At 26.6% G+C, this 22380-nt stretch overlaps 1 protein-coding gene across 2 annotated transcripts; it reads right to left on the minus strand.

Annotated features, from left to right (window-relative positions):
- Positions 1–799: 799 nt before the first annotated feature.
- On the minus strand, positions 800–19539 carry LOC132918207 (phospholipase A1 1-like). 2 transcript variants are annotated; one of them, XM_060979340.1, is made up of 11 exons: positions 19306–19539; positions 19007–19208; positions 17135–17240; positions 16521–16637; positions 15093–15254; positions 14042–14147; positions 13755–13900; positions 12539–12784; positions 10449–10646; positions 4474–4645; positions 802–1176 (listed from the first exon to the last, which is right to left on the minus strand). In XM_060979340.1, the coding sequence occupies exons 5-11, from the start codon at positions 15160–15162 to the stop codon at positions 1113–1115; spliced, it is 1002 nt and encodes a 333-aa protein (XP_060835323.1). In that variant the 5' UTR covers positions 15163–15254; positions 16521–16637; positions 17135–17240; positions 19007–19208; positions 19306–19539; the 3' UTR covers positions 802–1112. The 2 variants fall into 2 exon arrangements, with proteins under 2 accessions (XP_060835324.1, XP_060835323.1); XM_060979341.1 differs by lacking the exons at positions 15093–15254; positions 16521–16637; positions 17135–17240; positions 19007–19208; positions 19306–19539 and adding an exon at positions 14306–14411 and having other exon boundaries at positions 800–1176.
- Between the last annotated feature and the right edge of the window lie 2841 nt (positions 19540–22380).

The raw sequence follows: 22380 nt of genomic DNA on the forward strand, positions 1-22380 counted from the left end.
TTGTTGTTCACTTGTTCATTATTGATTAAGAGAAAAAAACGCAGACAGTTTCTTATTATGTGGCTGCTATACAATTGGTTATCCAGAAAATAAAATAAAATCGATTTCAAAAACGAATTTATTGGTAAAACATTTACGCCTCATATAATAACAATATTTTGATAATTTTTTTTTAATTTGAAAAAAAAATGTATTTGGGTCGCATAATTGAATTACAATTTTTTAGTCATCTTTGATTATCACCATAAAAATAAATTTAAAATTACTGTATAATTAATGATATATAAACGTTCATTACAAGTTCTGAAAATAGATTTTTAATATCATGGTGTCCAAAGTATTTTCTTCGAATAAAAATAAATGAATGAAATCTGTTTTTTACATGACATGAAAGATTCTTCTGTAAGGCAAGTTTTTGTACTGTAAAGGCGCTTTGAAACTTATAAGTACACATTTTAAGTATGAGTATATTATCATTAAATATGTGTTAACCAAAAATAAATCTACAATATTAAAAAAAAATTGTTTTGTTTCAATGAATTTGTGAAGCACAAATTAAGATCATTTTAGTTATATATTAAAAATTTTTAATAATCATATTATAATACATATAATATATATTTTAAATACAATAAGACATATTTATTGTATAGAAAAAAATGATAAAATCAACCAAGTTTTTTTCAAATATTTATTAAAGTATAATTTATAATAAATACAATTTATTTAAACTCTATGTAGTTTTGTATGAGTACCTCGGACTTAACAAACATTAAAAATTGTAAGATAAACTTCAATATTATGATATAAATAATTTATGATATGACACACTGTTTAAATTACATATTATTATAGCGCGTTGATAAATTTAAATAATATTATTATCTTTAAATATTAAACACATCGTAATAATACAATGATATCCTAAGAAATCAAACATATTAAATCTAACAATAATTGTTGCATTCTAATTAGTTTTTTACAATTTGAGGTAATAAAACTATACAAAGTATAATTGATTTAAAAGAAAATCATACCATTAGGAAAGTCTATTTATATAACTGTTTTGTACATTGTTGCTTATGAAATTTTCATTGACAAATAAGTTCGTTCTATCCGTCGAATTGGCAAAAATTATTTGGATCATCGTATGCAACGTAAAATGTTCCTCTTACCCTAAAACATACAATATACTTTTTAATATTTAAAATGTACACATAATATTTGATCAATAATTTAATATTATCATCGTTATTTGAGTTTATCCACTGATTACAATATTGTGAATAAAATAAATAAACACATTTCTTAAAGCCAATGACTTAAGTATACGTATATGTTATTACTTATTATAGTCTAACATTGGTACTAAATTTAATATTTAACAATTACTTTAATTGTTAACTAGCTCAAAATCACTAACAACTATTTAAGTATCTAAAAAAAATTAAAAAATTGTTCGATTTACGTTCAGATACGAAATGTGTATAAACAAAAAATAGAAATTCCCGCTGTAAAAAATAAAACTCTTGTTTGTATATTCATGTACCTATGATAAATTATATTCACCAATTATTTATTAAACAATCTAAAATATGAAAATAATAATATACATCCGTGATTTTAAATGTACATATACACGCATTAATAATTATTATAATACATCGTCCAGCAAGCACATATAGAGGATGATTTCCAAGAACGGTCAATCCAATTTTTCCTTTAATAATGCATTTATAATAATTAGATTTCTTTATGATATTTACGGAGTGTAGGTACACAGGTAAACTATGACAATATAATCTTCATTTTTTCAAACGAGAACTGTGTTTTTCTGCTGTAAATTGCAAAGTATATGATTTACTAGAATATTTATGTATATAAATCGAAATTCAAACGAGTTGTTTCTGTACTATTGACTTTATGTTGTTACAAAGAATATAATCCTACATTATATATTATACATTATCCTATATTTTTTATAATAAATTATAAATAGGTAGTAACATTACTAATTGATTAATATAAATTAATTTAAATTGCTTAGTTTTTAAAATGTGTTCATGTATAATGATTACTAAACTAAAATATATTAAACCAATTTTATTTTGAATATAAAATCATTAATAACGACTACAACTAAGCTTATTAGTAGATAAAGTTTAATAATTCGTAAATTAATCGTTTGAATTTAAATGGACTTTTTTTTAACAGGTGTTTAAGAATAGTGTACAATACAAAATGATGTTGCTCATTTGAAAAATGAAGTTTATAACGACCCAGAACACTCTTAAATAATTGACATAATATAAAGAATCTAAAAATTCAGCTTGTAATGTTTCTATAGCGAAAATTCTAATTCTAATTAAAATAAATGTATGATTCGAGGATATAAAAGAGGAATAAGTATTATTGGGTAATCACTCTATATAATAGTACTTAAAATATATTTCTACGTCCGTTAACACTTTTTTGTTTGTTCTTTTCCGAATACCAAAGTATCATTTCGATTAATTTTAAATAACTTGTAAGTATTTTAATTTCATTAAAAAGTTGAAATGATTCATTATTCGGTTTTAATTATATACCTATAGTTATTGGCGTCATAATCACAGGTGTTTGACACTACTTGATACACAAATTATTTATTAATTTAAAATGAATTTTAATGTAGGTACTCTGAGTTAAAAATAATTAAGTAGGTCAGTTATGAAAAGGGAATACTAATGGTGATTGAAAATTAAAAAAAAAGTGATTAAGTCTATAATGTAGAGCATGTGAGATTTTTTCAAATATTTTAAGCTATTAAATAGCTAGTATTATATTATAACTCTAGCGTGAAAAAAAAATAGCAGCATCCGTACAATATATAACTATGTACAATAAGCAAACCCGAACCAAATAAATTTGTTACAAACGTACAAGGCATTTGAACACCACTACCTACGAGAAAATAAACATAAAACATGCACTTTAAAAAGTCTATTAATTGTTTTAATCCCATGCGCATTGCCTACACGCTCTGATTGTCTAAGTAATACGACACAATTTTAATAGTTTATTCATTGTTGTATATATCGGGTGATATATTTAACGTAAGTCATTCATTATTTAAAAAAACTTTTTTGATAGTATCTATTATTTTTAAATAATTTTTTTCGTGTAATTAATAACATCATTTATTTAAGAAAAAAAAATACATTTTACCTTTTTTTACAACAACATACATTTTTAATTCTTTATTCTAAAGTAAATGTTTTTGGAGTACTTTATTACATAAAAATCGAATTTTGGATGATTAATTTATGAGTTGGTATCTATAGCTATGTAACTTAAACCACCTATACTTGTTCGAAATTTTATTTTGATAGATCGAAATATTCCGATTATTATTTTGCTGTGGAATATGGAGTATATTCATAATCTATATATTATTACGTATAATAAGTAAATTTAATGAAGAAATATTGGTGGTGAATGACTAAAAAAGGCTGACTGTCGAGTTACTTTTTACATTGACTTAAAAATAAAAAAATATGAATTATAATAAACTGTGTCTTACATGCAATATAAGACATAAGTATATCTCTAAAATTTCGTTTTATAACAACTTCAAATTATGTAAAAAAATATTTTCAAAAAAATAAGCGTTTTCTGAAATAATGAGTTTATTGTGTTAAATCGATCACCCTGTATATTTAAAGCGATTATACTCTCGAGTTTCACTATACGACATAATATTTCAGTATATTATATTATAATGTCGTGTTCAATAGTTCTGTTCAAATAAAAAACGAATGTCTTTTCCCATAAAACTATACTCTATATTTAACGCTATAATTAGCCAACATACTATTATGATAAGTAACAGATAATGTTTTCTACCGAATGAAATACATATAACCAATTATTTTTTAATGCGTCAATGACTTATCGACGATCAAAGTTTATAGAAATTACTTTTACAACTTTTGAAATTTATTAATTTCAATAATAATAATATGTGGTTCATTGAATAGTTTTTCATTATGATCATGCGCATCAATATAATCTTTAATTATGAACAATTGTTTAACTAAATTAATCATAGCCTATAAATATTAAAAATGCATATAAATATTAAAAATGCAACATCATTGTCTGTAGTTCATTTTTTAGGTTTATTTTTATTAATTATATAATTTATTTTTAATTATTATGTTATTATATTGATAAATACTACATACTGATATGGGCAAATTCATACCTACCTATGCTTATTTAAATTTAAAGTTTTAAATAATAATAAACATAAATATTTTATTCTTATTAATAATAAGGGTAAATCAACAATTATAGTTTGCCTGAAGCCCTGGAAGTATAAACATTAATTTAAAATTTTGTTATTGTAAATATTATATGATTTCTTATCTAAAACAAAACTTTTATAACAACTAATAGTAAATATAAATTTAGAACACTCCTAATGATTACCATTCTGGCGTTTGTAGGCCCATGGGTATGACATCGATCTTGTTCGTAAACGAAGGAAGCACCACCGAGTCGCAGGTCTCCGTGCATTCTACGCCCAAAAACATGTTGCGCCTTTTGGAAAGTGATAACGCAAAATAACATACGCTCTTGAAATGACTGCACCGCGATTGTTCTGAACATACATTTATCAAAAAATAGTGTCGTTATTGATGTACGGCCAACGATTCGCATTTGGCCACTATCGTAAAATGCTATTGTCATAATACATTTTGTACAAGTATTAATATAACTTTGAAAGTTCAATAAAATTCATTAAAAGTTATTTGGACGGTGCGTGGAAAAATGTAAATAAGTCAATAATTACTGATTTCTAGGAAACAAAAAACACACGCTTCGTTATTTTTGTAAGTGATTTTGCATTATTCGTAGTTAATTTAATAATTTAATTAATAAAACAATCTTTATTATTATCGATCTATACGTTTCTTCGTTCGTAGTTTATAGAATCTACAACTATTTGTTAAATTTGTACTTGTTATGAAAGAAGTATTTATAATTTTTAATTTTTGGAACACCATAGGGCCTATATTATGTATGAACACCTACGAATATCCGATATGTTTCCCAGGGTTCTTGTCGGAAACAAAAATAAAAAATACTTTATGATCCGTTACTATGTAGAAATACTCTTTCGCGCGGTCTTATGATTAACGCCAAAGCAGTTTTTACGGTGTATTTAACACGATTCCTAATCTCATAATTATGTTTTGACGATCTAAACATTATTTTATACTACCGACAAGAATACTGGTGTTATTCCATATTATATTATATCGTATTGCGCTTATCTCCAAGATCTATATATCATCTGTTTGTAGCTCTGCAGTAGCCATTATATAGAGACATCAGACAACTATCGTGTTTGTACGTGAAAAAAACTAATAACCTCCGCGTTACATTCTCGACAGTTTCAATAATAATAACGAGGTAGGTATTCGATGAAATATTTTGTCTTTCTTTAATACGTTTAATTATTTTTTATTGCCACAAAAGTATTGTGTGTAGCACTTAAGGCCTGTAGCTGTGTAGCGATTCCATTGTCTTTTCACGTCGTTAGTTGAAACGTACGAAACGCTCCAAGTTTGAAGGTAAACGCTACATTTTCTATGAAAAAATAGTTTAAAGTTAATAAAAAAAAAGGTAGATAAGTGGGTAAGCACTGCTGTTTATCAGGTGTCTAGTGGGTCACTATTATAGATGTGTTAAATATGAATTTAATGATACATATATCATTTTACACTAAAAGCGATTCTGAGCAGAAACGGTCTATCAGCTTATATCACCAAGTAATATAGGTATTATATGTTTTTTATATTGCTATTAAAGTAATTTATTTCACTTTAGTATCATAGTAGGATTAATATAATTTGTTTTCAAAAATATCACATTTTATTCGATTATTATAATAATATATATATTGTGTATTATAATACAAAATATATAAAAGTTTAAGTTTCCACGAATAATGCTTTTAAATTATAATAAAATAATTAACAAATCGTTATTATTATCGTTTAAATAAGTAATTTAGTCTAAACTGGAACTTTATAAAAAATAATTTTCATAGTGCATTTTTTAGATCTTATGGTTTCAGTGTGAACTACTAACAATGACTCATTGTTACAACAAATAATACGTATTTATATGTCATTAATCGTTACCTACGCAACATACTGAATCCACTAGTTTGATAACCACGTATTAACAATAATAATAATAACAATAGATAATAATAAATGTAGATGACCATTCACTAACTATACCTAGTATAGTAGTATAATACGATAGATCAGTTAAATCACTTGATACACCTAAAAAGAGGTAATAGATCACTTGCTACACGAATGCAAAACATTAACTTAACTCAGTTACAAAGAAATTAATTATATTTATTTTAATTACCACTCAGTTAACATATAGCGATTGTATTTTAAATTTTGTTTTCTTTTTAATAATAAATACATATTTTATTTAAAATCCTCCCTATATTATTGTTTTTATTACACAGTAGCTATAGATATAGTGATTTAAGCAATTAGATATGTATGTTAATAAAATAATTATTAAACGAAGGAATATTTATTTGTTTTTAAAATCATTAAATACAGATGGATTAAACAAAAAAATAATTAATTAATTAGTTTTAACTACAAGTAGTTGTAAATAGTATCGACGTATTATTTTTCAAATTAACTGGTTAACCTATTGTTTATGATCAGAACCGGTTTACGAATCTATGATTTAACGTCAACATAAGCTATATATTAAGTATATTATAATATTATAAGCCTTAAGATAATTCGAGAGAAACGAAATATGCGCCCAATGGCTGTTATAATTTCTCTGTCAATTTCACATACTATTATAGTTTTTACTTTTTTATTTATTCCTTTAATTGATTGTTATGTTTTCTATGTACCTACATTATATTGTATATAAGTATCAGTTATGTGTTTGCGGAGAGGGTATACGGCGTATACTCACTTCTCTATAATTTATTTTTTTTTAGCGTGCGAGAGTATACTCTCTAAATAGTCTAAATGTAAACGATATGGCCCCGTAGTCCGTAGACCTATTTTTTTTTCATTGAAAAACACTACATGGGAGACGGACTGATAGTATTCTGTAGACCTATTATAATCTTTAGTAACGAAACAATATATTCTATGGTTATTTGTAATTTTTAAATCTCTTATACTTAGTAGATTACGAAAACAAAAATTTGAAAACCAGTAAAATTTAATCTACCTTATACCGTATGGGCATGTTACATTTTAGACCATTTTTATTATATTTATAGTAAGTTATAACTAACCCAACATTTAATAACAATTAATATTATATGGTATAAATGTATATTATTAATTATTACACTAATTAAATATTAATAGTATAATAAATGCAATGTTTTTGGAAAGCATTAAATTTACCTACCATCATAATACTAAAAGTAAAATAAAAATTACTTTAATAGTAGCTATATTAAAAAACAGATCATGAAATATTCTTTGTGTCATATAAGCTGTCGGATTATCTCCACTCAGATTCTGAGTTTGTTGAGAATGGTTTGTTTTATGCAATGCCATATCATCGAATTCAAATTTAACACACTCATTACAATAACCCACTTGACATTTAATATACAGCAGAACAGTACCCATTAGCATATCTTTTTTTACTAATTAATGGGTAATATTTTCTTTACTGTCACAGGAATACGGCTGCATCCGAGTTGGGTCCCAAATTTATAATTACTACACTAGTTGGGTCCCGAATTATTTTAGGTACTACACTAGTTGGGTCCCGGATTTTTGTAGGTACTATACTAGTTCGGTCCCGGATTTTTATAGTTGCTACACTAGTTGGGTCCTGAATTATTTTAGCTACAATACTAGTTCTTGAATATTTTTTGGTAAGTACTACACTATAGTACTATACTAACATTTTCCTTCCCATTTTAACAGACTTAGGACTGTCTATGATCTATTTAGACCACAGGTATGGTTAAAAATGTTTTTTACAGTTTTTTTTTTAGTTTTGTTTCTTTTCTATTAAAATATAAGTAATTAGAATTTTATAAAAAAATAAATCACTTATATATTGAAAAGGTTAAAAACTAATTAGTATAAAAATACATATTATATAATATAAATATAGCCATATAGGTGTAAGTTAAAAAATATTAAAAATGTTAAAATTATTATACAATAATATTATAAATACAAAAAAAAAATATTTTTGGAAAAATCACATGTTTGTTGGTAAAAATTTATACGATATTAATTTTACAAAATCAAATCGATTGATTATTCCTGCAGTTTTTTTATTCATATTGTCAGCTATAAATTTTTCTTTTAGCAAAATGCAGTTTCTTTTTTTCATTACTTCTACACTTCTCATTTTTATATAAGTATCAATTTGTACGTTTTTTAAAATTTCTAGGAACTGATAAATATTTGGGTGTGCTGTGTAAAACATAGAATTAAAATGAGAATGGAATGATTCGCAGGAATTTGTGGTTCGCATTGTCGAGGCATTAAATTCTGACCAAATTTTTGGTGGAAATCTAGATTCTTCATTAATATAATTGTCAAAAACATAATCAGTGAATTCTCGAATTTTATTGTCGTTTGGTTGGAGACTCATTATATCTTCAATAAAACAATTTTCCACTTCTTCTGGGTGTAGAAATGGTAAGCCAAAAAAATATTTGAGATATTTACTTAATTCAGAATTACTTTTATACTCGTTTGTTAATCCCAAATTTTGAATTTTCCGCCACCAGCTCTGCCCTAAATGGAATCTACACCCTTTAATATTTATTTCCGGCCATACTGATAAAATAGAATTATGAATAGCTTCTTCAAAGTCTACATATATTGTTTGAGGTAAAAATTTTAAATTAAGTTTTTCGCATTCATTACATAACATCCGAAAAGTTTGAGTATAAATTTCTTTTTGTTTATTTGGGAGTAGACAAAAAATAAGTGGAATATAATGATTATTATGTATTGTATGTATTGTGAATATTTGCATAAATATTTTTGGGCAACTTTTGAATGTGCCATCTACGTAAAACGTGTTGTTGTTACATAAAAAATTTAAATTTTCGACTGTACAAAAAATAACTATGTTATATTGATTATCATTAATTAATAAAAAATTTTCTTGTTTGTTAGTTTTTATATTTAAATCGTTCAATACTTTGTGAACCTCGTCATAACTTTGTGGAATATTTGGTAGAATATTTTTTCTCGCGTGATGAATATTTTTTTTAATAAGTGTACAATCGTAACGTGTTAATGTATCTATATCATTGTTTTTTAATTCAGCATGTAATAATTTAGAAGGTTTCTCACATATATCATTTTGAGCTTTTCTCTTTAAATTATTATTTAATATCTGCCTATTTAATATTTTTTCGGAATCACAATTATGATTATGTGTCAAATTTTGATCAATAAATTGATTTTCGTTGTATTTAAAAAATGACTTACATGATCTATGAATACATCTCCATCGTTCAATATCATTTTTCAGAAGTTTGTGAAATGAAAATTTATATCCTTCTATAATATATATTTTTTTGCCCTTTTCACTGAACATAACGTTAGAATCTTCCATAGTGCTAGTGGTTAGAATGCAGAACACTTACTACCAACATGTAGCTATATCGATAGATAACTCGTCGAGGTTTAACCGGCATTTATCGCTGTTCCAGATAGTTTATTATAAGATATGTCAAAAATTATCAGATATTACCGATAATACTGATATTATTACACGAATGCTCGAAAAATCCATGAGAGAAAACCACTTACGTCTTTTTTTATTACGAATATCCCATAATAGTCATATTATATATGTATAAGTACTTTTCATTTACTTTTAAATTTAATAAAATTCTATTAATATTATTGTACAATATTTTTACTAACTATCAAATACTATTATATAAATTATACAATTCTTCATAAACCTATTATATGGATTTATTTAAATTAAATAATATGTATTTATATACTTGGTTTTTAGCATTTTTAATATTTTAAAAAAAAACTGTAAAAAACATTTTTAACCATACCTGTGGTCTAAATAGCTCATAGACAGTCTGTTAAAATGGGAATGAAAATGTTAGTATAGTGTAGTACTTACCAAAAAATATTCAGGAACTAGTGGAATACCTATAATAATTTGGGACCCAACTAGTATAGTACCTATAAAAATCTGGGACCTAACTAGTACACTACCTGCGATTAGCCCCTAGTATTCGGGACCCAACTCGGATGCACCGAGGAATACCTGCGTGAAAAAGGCGTATAGTGTATGTCCACGACTATTTTTAGCAATATGACAATACATCACTGATAAGTCTAATATAGTTTGGTTAACTGATATAAAAATATATATTTTACGTATGATATTTGCTTCGTTAGCGCAAACCGGTTGCATGCGACCTCCGTTGACGCTAAAATCGACGTGACCTATCTGAGGATACTCTCCGTAAACTCCAGAGTTCGTGTGTATAACCTCTACGAAATTAGCATCATCCTTCGTCAATCGAAATTCATCCATCGTAAACAAATCTATCAGAGGTTTGGCTGGATCTAAACCTGTAACATTATTGTACGTATTTAATAATTAAAAAAAAATATATTTTCCTTAAACTATTTTATACTACATATGCAACCATGTAATATGTGTTGCGTTTCTTACATAGTAATCAACTTATTCGCTCACATCTGAAAACATTAACTTGCCCAAGAACCTAACCAAGAATAGGTATTTGAGTAATAGTAAGATAGGTACTATAGTGTTATTTGGTTCTTATATGTTATAAATTATAATATTCCTATAAGAATAATCTGTTTTAGACTGAACAGCTGCATTGAATTAATATATTATGTATATATGTATGGAAATTGGAAAGTATGAGTTTTTTGTTAATCTGCCATCGCCTTTTTGACTGGTAAAAATGTAATTTTTCAACCTTGAGAATGATGGTTGCTGATAGATAATTGGATCTAGTTACTAATTTTGAGTAAAATATGTTTTAACTTTTTATTGTAATTCAAAAATGAATAAGACTTCGGTAGGGTAATTTTCCACTTAATATTTATATAAGTATTTTCTAGAGATTACATAGTTTTAAAACATTTTCTGGTATTATTGAACTATTTATAGATCCTCAAAATATATAATTGGACATAAACGATTTGTTTTTGACAAAAACTAGTTCAAACTTCCGTAGTATATTATATAGTGTATTACTAATAAAAAAATAAATTACTAATTGCATTATAAATACATAGTAAAAAAGGAAATATAAATAGACCGTCTCTGCTGAGAATCGTTTTTTGTATGCAGTTTCATCGAATTCAAATTTAACACATCCGTTACAGTGACCTATTCAATGACGAGGTACGCTTGACAACTAATATACAGTTTCTCCGGTTTTTTTTAACATCTTATTTCGATACAAATAAATAAAAACAATATTTTTTTTCAAATGTAAAATAAAACGAAATTTTAGTGATAAACAAAAGTGATGCACTTAAGTATTTGCTTTTCAGAGTCAATTGTTTATAAATCATAACAAATTGATGTATTGATCGAGTAAATTGCAGGATGTCAATCATGGTGATTGAGCCTATTGCTGCAACATGGTTGAAACTTGAAAAATTCAATATCTACAAGCTACTTCTGTTGGTCGTTATTTTCCAGTTAACGCATATTGGGATCAATAGAAATTCAGTTATATATTCAGTTTCTTACGACTAATATCGAACAATTTTAATTATGTATAATAATTTTATAATTTTGTATATATTGCTGTAGTTTAATTTGTAGTATGCAGTATAAACAAATATTACCCAGACACTATATGGAAATTAAACAAGTAGGTAGTTGAGTTTCGATTTACATGATATTAATTTAATTGGGTTCGGATTGATATAAGATTTTTGAGTTCAATCCAACTCAAATGAATAAAATAATATACGAATTTTCTAAATCATGATAGAATTTATTATTATATAGGTACGAGTGTTCGAGTGTATGGTTTTCAAAAACAACAACGAAAGTACGCGGTACTCGCAGGTGAGTATAGTGACTATAAATATTTAATTTTATTGTACGTTAAATTAGAGCAAACCACAAGCGTTCAAATGGTGCTAAAAATAGGGGTAATCCGTATTTGCTCCCAAATTTCTAGAGTTAGCACCACGAACCACCTCACAGTCATAGATGGTTATTTTTAACTAATTAATATGATTTTTTTTCTATAATTTTTTTTTTTTTTTGTACTAAAGCATCAACGTTCTTAACGATTTGTAATAATGATGAGTGTCCCAGCTAGTGATTTGTTTTTACTATCTACAACCTTTATTCCACAGTTATGTTGTTTCCGTTATGTTTTTATAAATATGTATTGTATACTTCTTGGTATAAATCAAACGCTATCTCAACCCTACCTATCCTAATATCACCATCGTCGTATACTCACCGATGATCTTGTGCTGTCTCTCCGTCAAGTGATTGCTAATCATGCCGCATATGTGAGCCCCGAGACTGTGGCCAACGCAGTGTATATGATAAATGGAAGCGCCCGAATAAGTGAGATGGGCGTACAGTTGAGCGGTGCACTGACTCACTAACCGTGTGTTTCTTAGTGACGACAAGTAACAGGGATACACGGTCAACGGACTCCAATCCACCATGAACACGTTAAAGTCTCCACGCATCAAGTAGGCTGCGTGTAAAATTTACCGCAATTATAACGATAGTTGTAATATAAAATTGATTTGATCGTTACGATTAATAATATTAACTGTATGTGTGTCTATATTATATGGTATTTATCATTAGCGTTACAAATAATATTAAATTACTACTACTACTACTAATAATAATAATAATATACTCGACAGATTAATAAGAAACGATAATATAGCATCATAAGAGTGCGACTGTATAGATAGTTCCGCTTAATGTGATCATTGACTTATAGAACCAATCGTTTATTGGAAACACAAAATTTAAACCTGAAGCATATCAGATGTTTGTAATTTTATTGATCTTTCAACGTTTTAATAAAACATATAACTGTATGTACCGAATAATTGAATTACTTTTATCTAGTAGATATTTAATAAATAATAGTAATTGAAATCCAAGCTGTTTAATTATCATCATAGTCATAACATAACTATTACCTATACAATTTTAGGATAATACAAAAATAAACTACAGATTTATGCCACGATCAAGCACAATAAACTGCCTATATTAATAGTTTTTTTTATCATAGAGGTTTTTTTTCAATGACATGCACACTGTGTTTTATTTTTATCATATACATAATAATAATAATAACGAATAGATAAACGCAATTTTTATGGAATTAACCAGTCAATAGGATCAAAATGATCTGTGCAAACTCAATCACATCAAACGGAACTCACTATGTATAAAAGGTGTACTGCCATATCTGCAGTAATATAGCAACACTATAATCGAAATGACTGGTATGTATTATAATATTATTAAATTATTTTAAATACTGGTAAAATTGTTGAAGCCGCAAGTCCAAACATAATAGGTACGTTTAATAACCATTAAAATTTCAATAAATTATTTATAATAATATTATACAATATTTTATGTTATAGAATATAAATTATAATATTGTCATCTCTCGTGAGATTAAAAAAATATATTACCATTTCTTAGTATGACCATGAGCTTATTATTTTCCGATCCGTTAAACCCATGTATGACGATAACGTTCTTTTTATTTGGATTCCAACCACTATTATACAAAGACCACTTGTCTCTCATATCGATTTTAATCCTTCTTCTTAGATCACTATTTATAAACACATATAATAGGAATACACAAATATATAATTGTATACAAACCAATAAACTATAAATGAAACGTTTGAGTGCCACAATATAGTACGTGAGTTTCAATCGTATGAAAATAAAAAATAAATAAAAAAAACACCTCGTGTACAAGTAAAACGTTACGTCGGGGTCTGGACACTGAAACGTTTGTTTGAATTTGCATCTCCAATAAGTCAAATCACTTGAACCGAAAAATATACCTGAAACTGTTTTTACAATAATTTTTATTGGTGTTGTTAATATACATAATATTCATAATAATGGAGAAAAAAGACTCAGAACATTAATTTAGTGTGAATGCCCATTGAACAATGGAGTGTATTATTATGTATTTATTTTTAAGGTTAAACATTTATTGTAATACCCATTCGTAACGAATTGAAGACGGTTTCGATTCAACTGGAATAAAATGGTATGATGAATGTAATATTTATGTAGTATGTTGAATGTACCTACATAGATGGTGTGATATTTAAACAATAGATAAACACACATACATACACACACACGCACACGCGCATATATCCTAATAAGCACGTCATAATATAGTTTAAAAAAAAAATCCATACGATTCCTCGAATGTTTGGCAATAGTAATTATTCGGGTTAATCTAATCAATTTGATTTGTTTAAACAGTAATACACCGAGCCATGAAACAATTAAACGTATATGTTTTTCATAAATAAACTAGGTAAAAGCGATAAGTAATACCAAATTACACGAAACGACGATGCAAGTACCACGACGTTTCGTAAATTATGTATTTCAATACAATTGTCAATTACAATATAGTTGCTAACGAAATTATCGATATCGAAGAATATCAATGTTGGATATTATAACGTAATTAATAAAATAAGTTTTGATTAACAAAATAAACGGAAAAAATGACTATTAGGTGGACTCAGAATTTTCCGGATGAAATATGGAAATATTAGAAGATAATATTTTATATTTTAAAGAAAACGTGATTTTTGATGAAAGGTGCCCAATAGATTAACAAGTTGAAGAATGAGAAGAAATGAAGAATATAATACAAAGCAACAGAGCTATTGTTGGAAAAAATAAAATATCGTAGTAAATAATTATAAAGGTATATTTGTACTAAGATTAAAATTCATCTAATTTCAAGTGATAATAAATCAAGTTACCGTTGTTAATGACTGAACATATTATCAATATCGAAATCACAGCTTCAATCACCACTGATTTCTTCATCATAATTTCCACTCGGCCTTTAATTATTTTCGATTAATATAGGGTCTTGGTAAACTGATCGTATAAATAATTGGTTATAATAACTCCAGTATTACCTAAAATTATGACAAGTACTAAAAAATATACATATATTTAAACCATTATATAGATAATAACACATAGAATTAAATTAATACATAACTTAAAACTATTACAAATTTATTTTAAATAGGTATTATAATATAAACTTGCTATAAATATTTATTCGGGTTTTTTTCAATCTTTATAAAAACGTGACATCGAAAAATCAATATTTTTAAAATAAAATCCACAATCACGCTGTTATACACATATATGTTATAAATAACTTATAATTTTCCATTTTAATTTTCTAATGATAATTAAAATATTTCAATTTGATATTTAATAAAAATTATAATATAAATAATGCCACATCCTGATCGATTTGATATGTAACAATAATAACAACACAATTAAGAAATATTCTCGTAAAAATTATAATAACATTTTAAAATATAAAATTCATAAAAATAATAACAAAATTATCCATGTAAATATGTAATGTACTTTTGTGATAAAAATAACATTATTAAAACATATTTTGGTATTAATAGAATCAAGTAGGTAGAAATCACGACACTCATATAAAAAGTAAGGACAGGCTCTGAACGTCTACAAAAAATCATTCATACGATCAAGCGACATACTCAAGTTATATGAATGTCATGACCATGGCTGATGGATGTACGTATTTAAATCATTGTAGTATATAGTTATTTTATTGTTTCCTACTTAATTATGTACGAGGTGTATTGTATAACAAATTATTTATTGTTAGTTGTTAATATTTTAATAATAATTAATTTCCTCAATATTTTGTTATAAAAAGTTATCTGATGATGAACGACTATTACATTATAAACATTTTAAATTCGAAATATGGTGAGAAAAATTGTGTAGGTAATTTGAAATAACAAACTTATTACGTTAATACATATTAAATCAACATCTTATTTTAATAACGATTTTCAATTCCTAATATAAAACCATTTAGTTGTTATAGTTGTTCAGTCAGATAATTATAATATTCGCGAATATTTCTTTAAAAAAATCATTATTGATTTAAACTATTGTGTAATTATATAATTGTATAACCAATGGAGTGGGAAAACTTGTTAGAATATTTTATTTTGTACATACGTAGGTAAAATTATTAAAAAAGAATAATACCTTGTTATATTTAATATAAATTATTTTACGTTTTTAATTTCAAACAATAAAAAAATAATTAATTATATAATTAATAAAACTTACGCAAACTCTAATATAGTTTTTATATTTAATTAAGTAGTATAACTTACGTTATTTTCATCTCTTCTTTTTTACTTTTTTATATAAATTTATAATATTTCCCATATTTATGTTTTTCATTCAATTAGGTACTTAATAAAATACAATGTTTTACTTGATGATTTTGTCTGAAATGTAATTTTAATTATATGTAATAATTCTGTTATAAACTTATAAATAAAATAATATTAAAAGTTTATTCAAGCCATTCAAGGTATACATTTTTATTTAAAAAAAAATGGATATTTTTAAGTTTCTCGTAGTAGTACAAAAGTGAGAAATTTTACATAATTGATGGTTAATTTAGTTTATTTTAGAAGAAATTAAAATTGATTAAAAATTAAGTTGAAAAATATTCTTGATTTTCATATTAAAATTATTATGAAAACTATCTTTATGTCTATGTATATTTATATAATTGTGAAATAATCATTCAAATAAAATATTATTTAAATAATCTAATCTTCTAAATACAATTTTATTCGAGTGATGATGCCCAAGTCTGATATATATGTATAATATATATACAATCCTTAGTTTAAATTGATTTCTATTTTTGGTTTTATTACTGTGTCGAGCAGATTATACATTATGTGTCATAGATCTTTAAGTTTACATTACTTACTAGTTAATCCATATCATTGCATCGGTTTCACTCGTAAATATATTATCAACTTTAGATAAAATATAATGACAGGAATTCAATCATTAATAAACTGCAACACACTAGGCTAACAAATAGATATTGATATATTATAACTTGAGTAATATTTATTAGAATAAAATTTACAAAATAATAAAGATTTTATAGATAAGATGCATTCGCTAGAAACTGTATTCGCTAAAAACCAACGACCATCACACCTATACAGACGTAAAGTTGTCAACAATAGCAGCAAGGCATTAAATGTATTCTGTTCAAATATGTATACGGACCGATACATAGTATACGAAAATGATTAATCGGATTTGTGTTAGAAAATATATGTACGCATTATATGAATACTAAAATTAATATTAATATTTAGCTGTCTAGTAAGTCTCTCTAGTTAGTTCTAGATAGATGTACATAAATTGATTAATGTAAAACTTAAAGTATACTAAGTTTAATGTTTATCACGTATTAAAAAGTTACAGATATTTTAATTTAAAGCCGATTGAGCAAATTACCAAAGTTCCTTTCAAAATTACTTTTACAAGGACCTCTCATTACCGATGTAGCAGTATGGTGTACTATAGACACCTACAGACTAATCTATTAATATACTCATCCAAATCCTGGACTAATTAAAAAGCGCTAACATCTAGAAATTTATCTGGTGATCCTTCCCCCATCCTCAAAGCAACGTCAACGGACGGTGGTCGTTTGGGCGAAGGTAATAATTTTGGCCAAAAAAATAATAATCCGTTTGGGTAAATGAAATTATTTTTACCTATGCGGATGAGGTAAAACCTGGTGACAGATACGGATGATATCGTTGCTAATCATTATTAATCACTATTATTGAAAACAAGATTACGATTCAGACATGATTTTGTTTAATTTAATTGTTGAGTATATGTATATTACAAGCATTTTCATACAATGCAAATAGATTACTTTAAAATATACTAATTATATGAATTATATTATGTAATTTTATTTATTATTTTTTAACTGTAGATTACTACCTATCTTTATAATAATGTTACTAATATCTATACCAATATTTCTTTTAAATAGGACTTATTATTGTATATTTCATATGATTTTTGTATAATTAATTGTTGAGAGCATTTTCATACTTATTCGCCCAAACGGTCTACCCCCATGTCAACGTTTGTGTCTTGATTTCAAAAATATCACATAAGAAAATGGTCAATAATAATGTTGAATGGTATTTTTATTTACCTTTGGTCTACGAATTATTCCTCCACCCATGTACTATTGCGTTATCTAAGACGCATAACAATCATTTTCAACTAGCGATTTTGCTTAATATAAACTAATTACAGATAGTAATATTACAACGGCGTAACAAAACAATTTGGGCCCCTCTGCAAACATAAAAAATGGGCCCCTAAAATATTGTTTAGATAGGTATATTAGTTTAAAAACATTAATTTGATATAGGTAAACCAGTTATTTTAATTAAAATTTTGTTGTTTTATGATATAAATTTACAATATTTATTTAATATTACACAATTATTACTTAATATATAAATAACTAAATTTTACTGAATTATTTAATTTAAATTTCTGTGATCTTCTAGCATTTTTTTGGGAAAACTTGTCAACTAACATGTTTATATCTAAACTGTGCATAGACTAACACTAATTTAATTTGAAAAAAGCAATTATTCAATTGTTTTTTTCACGGGAATTAAATTTACTTTAACTAAAGGCACCAAATTACCGTGCCCCCCCCCCCCCCCACCGCAATGCGGTGTCTGCGGGCCTTCAGCTACGCCACTGAGTAATAATCATAAATAAAGAAGAAATATTGTATACTCACCAAAACAGAAGCGATTTGAATTTTTATACATTTCTTGTTCGTTTGTGTATATTATTATATCGGTACCTACTTGACCCATAAAGTTGCGCTCAAATTCCGAAAGTTAGTATTCCGCGACTAGCACAGTGCGTATACGGTATACACCCCGACGATGCAATACGTAACTATATATATATTATGGATATCACTGCAGCTGTCGGTTCTACACACGATACAGAATTGTTGTAATAATATTCTAATCGGATATGAAGCGTTCAATATATATTCACAAATATCTCATTAAAAAAATTAATACAAACCACGTAGTTTGTTGTATCGTTTTACTGCATCTCTATTCTCTATATAATATAGCTGTAGACCGTTTGACGACACATTTCGACGAACATAACAACACTTACACGCGTACACACGTCATAATAATGCGGTTAACTATATTGAATTTTGTAACGAACGATTTGATATATCGAATAATATATTTGTATTGTATATTCTTATTGCAACGTCGGCGTACCTACTCTATTGCCCATGGCGTATACAACAGTACAATGCGAATATTCGCGTTTCTCGCGCGTTTACATCCACCACTTCCCCCCATCCCCACCCACACTCGAAGACGGGTCGGCAAATATCCGCGAACCTATAATTGATACACAAATACGATTTGAAATTTTGTGTATATTATACTATACTGTATACCATAGTCTATATCATACATTTATATAGGACACGCAGCCACACAGGATGCGCATCTCATCCGGCAAAATTAAACAACAGTAACAAACTAACAAATGTATTTATAATCGACCCTACGTCCTCGGGCTGTAAGTACACAATATGATCGAGAAGGAATAGACACAGTAATTTATAATATCAACTATACAACATATTGTTAACACAATATCGTTTATTAATTACTGCAGTTACAAACATATTATGCTATTATAAACTGGGTAATTAAGATGGCCCAGATCTATACTTACTCTTAATCGCGATGTTATTGTTATAAAATTCGAATTGCTATGATAGTATTCAGCGTCATGGCAGTTATACATATAAAATGTAAAATCCTTCCACTGCTCTGTTGATTTGAATATGCGTATTTTCCTCAGAAGTCACTAAATATTATATTATACCATACGGCTATGTATACGTATTATATGTCAAAAAATTCCATAGTATTTATTTTAACGAAGAACATTATTGTAGTGGTAAATACTTATGGAATCTTTCTTCGAGAATTATAAAAAGGGTGTAATATTGTCACTGAAGACTTGGAAGCTACGAAAACTGCGTGTATGATATGTGTTATGATTGGGCTCACTGCCAAATAAATGTATATCTAGTTTTAGAGGTGGTAACGGTTAACAATCTTTTATGCCGTTTTTTTTTTTCATTATACGCCACTGGTAGATGTGAAAACAATCGTTAGAATAATAAAATAATTGTATCCAATAAACATTCATCAAATCTATGTATACAATCTATATGGATTTATTTTATGATATTATTATGAAGAAATAATAGAATACAAGTCCGTCGGAAATCAGTGTAATTTATTATCTCGGGGCCCAAAAATATTTTCTAGTTCAGTGTTTTCCAACCTATGGGTCGTGACTCTTTGTGTTTATAAACTAATTGCGCAACTTTATTGATAATAATAAATAAAAAAAACCTAGGCATTTTTTTTTTTAGTGAGAGTCACGTACCTGACAAACAGTAAATTTGTGGGTCGCCATTACAAAATGGTTGGAAAACACTGTTCTAGTTGTATATATGTTCTAGTACTGCACATATCATGGACGTATACTCACATATTATATCTTCGTATGCGTATTCACAACCGTTTATACTTAGGTATAATTGTATAAACTTTGACCGAATTTTGATCGTCGTACACATGTAATATTTAACCAAATATAGGTACCGAACGATTATTCGAGTTTTATAGTCACGAGAATTATTTGTTTGTATATTCGTGAGGGAGTCAAACCAAAGCGTTTTGAATAGATCATGAACAGATCAATCATCGTAAATACATCATACGCAACATTTCTTTTTGTTTGTGTTGTCTGTACACATATAAAACAATCATGTACTTACTTACTTATAAAAAAGAATGAAAAACGTGCACATAATACATGGGTTTATAATATGACGTTTTTCTACCGATACATTATCGACAAAAGATTCACTGGAAAGATCATACATTACTCAGAATAAAAAAAAAACAAAGCATTTATTCATGATTTCGACTTCTCCGCGCAATTTAATACTAATTTCAACAGTTTTATGAAAGCAATAAGGCATTTTTTTATAATGGACTTACGTCTTTTTTGTCTAAAATTTCTATAATATGTTGGAGATACGATTTTTTCCAATAATATTATTATAGAGAATAAACTATACGTAGTCTACGGAAATATGCTAATTAGCTATTTAAAAAATACGACCGTTTTACCAATGATTTTAGAATCAAAATCTAAATCAAGGGATATGGTATTTTGCGCCAATTTTATTACCTGTAATTTACGGCACCCATAGGTAAACTTAAGTATGATGTAATTTGCGCTATATCTAAAAATTAATTTTGGTAATTTGGACCACGACAGAAAACGAAATGAAATAATATGTAATCTGCGCCATACTTTTAACTTTAATTGTTGGAATTTAAGTATACTTATATACATTTATTTATAATTATAATATGGCTGAGGGCTGACTTTTATATGTTTTTTTAATAACAGAAATTATACTTATATTTAATACTTTTTTTAAATCATTTTCTAAAAATGTATAACTATTAAAACGAACTTGATTGATAAATGATTAAAAATACAATATGTTAATCTGCAAAAAAAATTGTTTAGTTACTTAAAGTAGCGCAAAATATAATTTTTAAAGATACAAGATGACAAAGATTAGATAATACCTTTTTATTTAGTTTTATGTGGCGCAAACTACAACCTTAAAAAGTGATGCAAATTACATAAATATTTTTTGCTTTAGGTGGTTTTTGTCGCAAATTACATACGAAATAGTTTATTTCAATGGTTCTACCAATAGTATTTTTCGATGTTACTTTGTAAATAAGCTTTAAGTTATTTAATTTCATATTGGTTCATTTAATTACAAATATAGCGATAACAATAATTATATATGATATTAATTGAAATGTAATTTTTTTCTGTGTAATTTAAAAGAAAAACCATTGAAGTTTCGTCCTTTGCTAAATAGACTGATTATATTATATTATTGTTATGTGACGAAGGTAGCCACGTATAACTACGATGTATACCGGGGTCACAACCTTCCTATGTTATTTTACAGGAATTTACAACTGGTGTACACTCTAACAAAAGAACCTATTATTCTAA

Source organism: Rhopalosiphum padi, chromosome 1 (assembly GCF_020882245.1).
Source record: "Rhopalosiphum padi isolate XX-2018 chromosome 1, ASM2088224v1, whole genome shotgun sequence".
Classification (NCBI taxonomy): Eukaryota; Metazoa; Arthropoda; class Insecta; order Hemiptera; family Aphididae; genus Rhopalosiphum; species Rhopalosiphum padi.